Source organism: Bubalus bubalis, chromosome 6, assembly GCF_019923935.1.
Source record: "Bubalus bubalis isolate 160015118507 breed Murrah chromosome 6, NDDB_SH_1, whole genome shotgun sequence".
Taxonomy (NCBI): domain Eukaryota; kingdom Metazoa; phylum Chordata; class Mammalia; order Artiodactyla; family Bovidae; genus Bubalus; species Bubalus bubalis.
Window position 1 is genome coordinate 120,235,684 of NC_059162.1, and position 6,953 is coordinate 120,242,636.

The 6,953-nt window shown below is 69.0% G+C and overlaps 1 protein-coding gene across 2 annotated transcripts; it reads left to right on the forward strand.

Moving 5' to 3' along the window:
• Positions 1-667: 667 nt before the first annotated feature.
• On the forward strand, positions 668-6,572 carry NEU4 (neuraminidase 4). 2 transcript variants are annotated; one of them, XM_025289339.3, is made up of 5 exons: positions 748-855; positions 3,312-3,446; positions 3,928-4,131; positions 4,212-4,467; positions 5,311-6,572. In XM_025289339.3, the coding sequence occupies exons 3-5, from the start codon at positions 3,931-3,933 to the stop codon at positions 6,276-6,278; spliced, it is 1,425 nt and encodes a 474-aa protein (XP_025145124.3). In that variant the 5' UTR covers positions 748-855; positions 3,312-3,446; positions 3,928-3,930; the 3' UTR covers positions 6,279-6,572. The 2 variants fall into 2 exon arrangements, with proteins under 2 accessions (XP_006077171.3, XP_025145124.3); XM_006077109.4 differs by lacking the exon at positions 3,312-3,446 and having other exon boundaries at positions 668-855.
• Positions 6,573-6,953: the final 381 nt, after the last annotated feature.

Consider the following 6,953-nt stretch of genomic DNA (forward strand, 5'->3'; position numbering starts at 1 on the left):
TGGCCCCCAGGTGCCCTGCCCCGTGGGGCTGCCCGATGGGCATTGCAGAGGCTTGGAGGCCCGTGTCCCTGAGCCTGGGTTCTCTGAGGGAGCTGGTGAGCCATGGCTGGTGGGGCTGGCGGACAGGGACAGAGCTGGGCCCTCCCTTCTAGTTCAGATGGGCTCGAGAGACTCTGGGCCGTGCTAACCCTTTCTTCACACCTGTCTTCCCCTTTCCACTCACCGCAGACCCTTGGGCTTTTATGTGGGCGCCGGCTGCCCGCTGGGGACACCCTGGGGCCCCCGGAGCGGGCAGAGAGATGTGGGCCAGGTCTCAGCCTGCTCTGTGGAGGGGCCCCTCCTCAGGCCGTGGGGGCCCGGCTCTGGTGAGCTGCCGTGGCCGTGGGGGGGAGAAGGCAGCCCAGACGTGGGGCAGGATGGGGGGCTGCAGCCCAGTGAGGGCCAAAGGGCCGGGCACCCTGAGGGCCGGGGGCAGGGGTGAAGGACCACAGAGCACTCACTCGCCTCCTCGTGGGAGGTGTCTCTGGGCTGCCACACCGAGCCCCCCAGGGAGGTCAGCTGTGGCCCCGCACGGCCTTGTTGGAGGAGGAGCACCCAGGGGGAGGCTGGTCAGTCAGCAGAGGGGGGCCCCGGGCGTCCTTGTCCTGACGCGTTCCCTCCCGTGGGCCTTTCGCCCCCCGCCCTGTCTCTGCCCTGCCAAAGCCACACAGCTGGCGGGACGGTTCTGGGCCCTGACGCAGCCCTGGGCCGTGGCCAGCACCCGGCTCCTGGCCACACAGTGGGCTCTGTCTCCCTGGGAGCGGGTCGGAGAGGCAGGCGCTCCTGCGGCCACCCCACAGCTGGTCTGCTGTTCCGGTGAGTCCCTCTCCGCTCACCTATACCCCGGCCCTGGGGCTCGGGACCTGCCCCTCTTTGGGGTGGGGGCGATGGGCTTGTGGACGAGGGTCCCCTCCTCCATGGGACGACTTCCTGAAGGGCCCCTGGGTAGGTTTACAGGATGGGATGGGTGTCGCCTGCGTGTTGGGGCCCAGCAAGCATTGCTGCTCTCATGGCCTGGAGGCGACCCTCCAGCAGGAGGAGTGTCTGTAATTGAGGCCTCGCCCTGGACAGGGCACGGGACACCTGGGTTAGGCCGGAGACCCATCCTGAGGGACAGCCAGGTCTGCCTGTCTTGAGTGCAAAGGGCCTGTGACCTTCTCCTGTGAGTGTGTCATTGCTGGCAGGCCTACAGGACCCGTGTGCTGGCCTGGAGGGTGTGGGCAGGGATCCGGGCTGGCTCGAGCTCCAGGGCGGGGCCCAGGCAGGACTGGCTGCGGGACTGCAGGGCGGGCCCTGCCTGGACACAGTGACCCCCAGGGGCTCCCAGACTGTCTTGGAGGTCGCTTCTCCTCCCCAGGCCTTGTCTCCCGCTCTGTGATGCATCCCCCCTGGGGAGGTCCACGCTGGGGAGGGTGGATGGGTGTTGTCTCCCCTGAACGCTGGGGCGCAGCCATCCTGGTGGAGCCAAACGCCTGGAGCCTGCTGCACTGGCCCAACTGGGCTGGGCCGTGAGCTGGCGGGCCTGCTCCTCTGCCCAGATTGAGGGGCCCCCAAGGCTCTGGGGCTCTGCAGGGACCCAGGGCCTGGCCCGGGCGCGGGGGCCCTGGGTGCCCTGCAGTACCTCCTGCTCTGTGCAGGGGGCGCACTGGCCAGCGGGCCTTTGGACCCTCCATTCCCGCTGCCTGGGCCCGCAGCGGGGGCGGGGCCCGCGCCTCCTGCTTCTGCTGGCATCGGCTCCGCGAGGTCCCCAGGGGAGAGAATGTCCCCTTGTGTCCATGCAGCCTGCGGGGCACGCGGCACCGGCACCTGCTTCCTGCTGGGGCACAATCGCCCTTTGGATGCAGAACGGGGTGGCCCGGGGCTTCCCGGACGCAGGAAGCCGATCCTCTGGCACCGCCCCCAGGCGGGGGGTGGGCGGGCCTGGAGAGAGGCGGGGTCCGCAGGGCTGACTAGGGGCGGGGTCTAGAGGGCTGAGTGAGGCGGAGTCTGCAGGGCTGAGTGGGGGCGGAGTCTGCAGGGCTGATGGGAGAGGGGCCTGCAGGGCTCAGTGGGGGCGGGGTCCTCAGGGCTCAGTGAGGCGGGGCCTGCAGGGCTCAGTGGGGGCGGGGTCTGCAGGGCTCATTGGGGGCGGGGCGGGGCCGGCTGCCCGTGAGCCTCCCAGGGGCAGGCGGTCCTGGGCACAGGTGGAACGGAGTGGAAGTGTGTGTCTGCCTGGGGGACCTCAGGCATGAAAGTGTGTGCGTTCGTCCTGGTCGCCCCATTCTCCATCCCGACTGTATCCTTGGATGCGCCGGCCTCGCTGTGCCGGGACTACCTCGCCTCAGCACCCGGTCTGGTCACCGCTGCGTGTCTGGCCCTCAGGCCTCCACTGCTCAGACACCCCTCGCTCCCGTCGCAGACCCGGGACCCCTCTGTGCTGCGGGGAGGGGAGCGGACTCAGTCCTGTTCCTGGATGCAGCCGGGGCCCCCCAACTCTGTGCAGGAAGCCAGATCCCGTGTGGCCCAGGGCAGCCCACCGGAGGCCCCGCCCTCGCGAGCCGCCTTCAGGTGCATCCTCCTGGGAACGGGGCAGCCCCCGCAAAGGCTGCCCAGGCCACGCTGTCACTCCTGCAGGAGCCTGGCCTGTGGGCGAGCGGGGCTGGGAGACCAGCCAAGGTTTAGGGATTCAGGCTTCGTGGGGCTGGGGGCCCAAGGCAGGGGCCGGTGGGGCCTGGGCTGTGGTCAGACAGCCTTGCGGAAGGGGCCCTCTGCATGGTGGCTGAACCCAGAGATGCTCCCTCCTGTTGGGGGTGGCCAATGCCCGGGGCAGCAGTCTCCCCTGTGCCTCCCCTCTGGGCTTCAGAGGCCCCCCTTTCTTCACCGCACCCCTAGCCTGGCTTCTCCCCTGAGTGTGCTCCCTTTTCTGGGGACCCGTCAAGGAGGGCACGGATCTTCCTCCATCCTTGTGTGGGAGCCGCTGCTCTTCAAGTTCAAAGCCCTGCCCCTGAGAGCAGACCATCAACCCCACCTGATTCCTTTCTGCCTGGAGCGGGCAGGGCAGGGGCGCAGCATGGTGACCTCTCTGGCCTCCTTGGGGTCCCTCTCACTACCCCTGCTAGCCTGTACCGCCCCTGGCTCTCTTGCAGATAAACGTGTGAGCTATTTGGGGTGCCTATTGGTAGGGGCATCTCTGCTGGGCCTCCCGCACCCCCAGCCTTGCTCAGGAGCCTTAGGGGCAGGGTGGTGGGTCCCCTCCCTTGCTGGGGCCTGGAGTGCGGGACCTTCATGTGCAGGAGACCAGCTGGGGCCCCTTCTTGGGCCTGCAGGCTGCCCCTACCTCTCTTGGCCACTCCCCCGCGTCCCCTGGCCTTGCGGAACCCAGTCTGAGAGCAGCAGCGTGGCTATCTTCCTCCAGAAAGCCTCTGCAGGTGTGTGGGGCAGTTGAGTGAGCTTCATGTCCCTCCGCAGCCTCTTCTGCATGTGGTGTCTGCAGGGCTCCTGTGGTCGAGGGACCTCTGTCTGGGGACGCTGAGCCCCTCCGTATCCCAAACCCTGGGGCCTGACTGTCCCCTTAGCAGCCTCCTGCTGGGTGGGTGTGATGGAATCAAGGACGTGGGTGGGCAGGATCCAGGGACTCTGACACCAACCAGCTCCCTCTCCCTGGGTGATGCTGAGGAGAGGAAGACATTTGAGCTGCAGTGTCGTCGGGGAGTGATTGTTCTGGACGGGGGGGGGGGGGGGGGGGGCATGAGGGGCCTGGGACAGGGTGGTCTCTGGGGTGGGCACGGGAAGGTGGGTGGGACACCAGCACCAGCAGAAAACCCTCGCCCATCTGGAGGGACCAGCAGGGAGCCTGGAGGACTGCCTCGCCACTGACCCGCTGATCCAGGGTCCTCGCCCCACCCGCAGAGCATGGGGACCCCGCGTGTCCCCGCGCGGACCGTCCTCTTCCAGCGCGAGCGGACGGGCCTGACCTACCGCGTGCCCGCGCTGCTCTTCGCGCCCCCCGGGCCCACCCTGCTGGCCTTCGCGGAGCAGAGGCTCAGTCCCGACGACGCCCACGCCCACCGTCTGGTGCAGAGGACCGGCACGCTAGCCGGGGGCTCCGTGCGGGTGAGCGCGCTGAGGGGCGGGTTCGGGGACCGCGCGGACGGATGTGAGACGCGGGACTGAGGCCCGGCCCCTTCCCGCAGTGGGGCGCCCCGCGCGTGCTGGGGACGGCGGCCCTGGACGAGCACCGCTCCATGAACCCCTGCCCGGTGCACGATGAGCGCACGGCCACGGTCTTCCTCTTCTTCATCGCCGTGCGTGGCCGCACCCCCGAGGCCGCGCAGATCGCCTCGGGCAGGAACGCCGCGCGCCTCTGCTGCGTGACCAGCCGGGACGCGGGGCGCAGCTGGGGCGGCGCGCGGGACCTCACGGCGGAGGCGGTGGGCAGCGCTGAGCAGGGTAGGTGGGCGCGGCCGGGCCTGCGAAGGGGCGAGGAGCGGGGTGTCTGAGCCGGGAGGGGGCGGAGTGTGCACCTGGGGCTGGTGGGGGGTGTCGGGCTGGAGGACCTGCCTCGCCCAGCTCCCGGCCCCAGCGCCGCCCACGCCACCTGCCCCGCAGTCTGGCCCTGACCCTCAGCCCTGCGGGCTTGTCGCATTCCTGAGCCTCTGCGCCAGCCTGCTGGCCCCAAGCCCCGGACAGTCACTCTTTTACCCCTTCCTCCTCGGCCTCGCCCCGCACCCCGCCCTCCTAGGGTTGCAGCTGGGTATGTTGGCTTGACCCCAGAGCTTTCCTGTCTTCTTGCTGTCGGTTCCCTGAGGGCTGACCACCCATTGCCCTCTAGGGCCACCCTGCCCCTGGCCTGTGGGTGATGACCCAGGGGTCACTCACACTCTGGCAGGAGGGAGCTCTCTGCTGGTGTGGACCCCACCCCAGGGGACTCGATCTCATTGCTAGGAGGGGCCGCCTAGACCTTTCAGCCCTCAGCTGCCCCTCTGCCTGGACACACTGGGTCACCGGGCACCACCAGTGGTCATACATCCATGCTCAGGAACCGGCCACCTGCTGACCCTCTGAGAGCCCAGCCCAGGGCCGCCTAGGCTCGCAGCTCCTGCTGATGACCCGAGAGGCTTGTCCAGCCTGGGGGAGGGGCCCAGAGGAGCAGAGGGTGGGGGCTTGCTCTTGAGCTGTCCCCTAATGAGAGGCCCTGGCCCCCCATCTTCCCCATCCCCCGGGGTGGTGGTGCTGCCTGCCTGCGGCCACAGCTGCCCCCTCCTGGGGTGACCGGGCCCCTCCTTCCTGCAGACTGGGCCACGTTTGCCGTGGGGCCTGGCCATGGCGTGCAGTTGCGCTCTGGCCGCCTGCTGGTGCCGGCCTACACCTACCACGTGGTCCGGCGGGAGTGCTTCGGCCGGATCTGCAGGACCCGCCCCCAGTCCTTCGCCTTCTACAGTGACGACCACGGCCGCACCTGGCAGCGTGGGGGCCTCGTGCCTAGCCTGCGCTCGGGCGAGTGCCAGCTGGCTGCGGTGGACGGCGGGTGGGCTGGTGGCGTCCTCTACTGCAATGCTCGGAGCCCCCTGGGCAGCCGCGTGCAGGCCCTCAGCGTGGATGAGGGCACCTCCTTTCTGCCTGGGGAGCTGGTGCCCGCTCTGGCCGAGACCGCCCGGGGCTGCCAGGGCAGCATCGTGGGCTTCCCGGCCCCACCTGCCAGCGGGTGGAAGGATGAGGGGTGGTCCGCGGGCACCAGCAACCCCCTCCGCCTTCCGCGCCTCTGTCCTGGGGCCAGGGAGGCCCCAGAGGAGAGCACTGGAGACACCCGTGGGGGCGGGGGCCTGGGTGGGATGGAGGGCTGTGGCGACGGCCCCAGGGAGCCTGGTGAGAACGGGGGCTCCTGGGCCTCAGCGCTCCCGGGACCTCCTGCAGCCTTGTCGCAGAGCCCTACGTGGTTGCTGTACTCCCACCCGGTGGGGCGCAGGGCTCGGCTCCACATGGGCATCCGCCTGAGCCGGTCCCCGCTGGACCCCCACAGCTGGACGGAGCCCTGGGTCATCCACCAGGGCCCCAGTGGCTACTCGGACCTGGCATCCATTGGGCCTGCCCCTGGGGGCGTCCCGACCTTCGCCTGTCTGTTCGAGAGTGGGGCCAGGGTCTCCTACGAGGAGATCTCCTTCTGCATGTTTTCCCTGCAGGAGGTTCTGGAGAATGTGAGGCTGGGCGGGGTGCACCCCAGCCCTAGAGACAAGCCTGTGGGGCGCTGCCAGCCCTCCTGACGGGTCCCTGTCTGGGCCCGGCCCTGGTGCCCAGCAGGGGCAGGGCAGGGGACGGGGTGGTGGGCGCTGGAGGCGGGGGTAGAGGTCCAGTGGGCAGGGGGCTGCCCCAAGATGACCCGTGCCAGCCCCTTCCCAAGGCTGACCGTGGCTGGGGGCCTGGGGTGGGAGGGGGCACGGGGACCCTTAGTGGAGCACACAGGGCTCGGTTGTTGGTGCGGCCTTCCTCTTTAACCTTGCTTGGTTCACGACTTTCTGGCTTATGGAAGAGAAATAAAGGGATCCTCCGTGTCTGTCCAGGGCCGTCTCTCCTCAGTTCTTTCTACTTCGAAGCCTGGGGAGGGTCCCCAGGACTCTAGACACCCCTGATCCCATTGCAAAGTCTGCTTGCCTTCGCCAAACTCCCTGGAGCCGGCCAGCTGTGGGGCCAGAGGAGGAAACGCCCCAGAGCTGCCTGCAGGGGCGGGGGGCGGGGGCAGCTGCCTGGAGGGGTGGGGGCGAGGGCGGAGCGGGGGGCAGCTGCCTTCAGGGGCGGGGGAGGGGCGGGGGCAGCTGCCCACCCTGGCTGGGTCCCCGCCCAGCACCTTTCTGTTTGCTGTTCTCTGTAACATCTTCTTTTCTGGTTATAGAAATAAAATACACTCATAGAAAACTTGGGAAAACAAAAAAGTGATGCAC

Excerpts from the sequence above, each read along its gene's own strand:
- NEU4 (XM_006077109.4), top strand. The coding sequence starts at position 3,931 with ATGGGGACCCCGCGTGTCCCCGCGCGGACCGTCCTCTTCCAGCGCGAG. Across the intron at positions 4,132-4,211 it reads TAGCCGGGGGCTCCGTGCGG|TGGGGCGCCCCGCGCGTGCT; the intron begins GTGAGCGCGCTG and ends CCCTTCCCGCAG. Across the intron at positions 4,468-5,310 it reads GGTGGGCAGCGCTGAGCAGG|ACTGGGCCACGTTTGCCGTG; the intron begins GTAGGTGGGCGC and ends TCCTTCCTGCAG.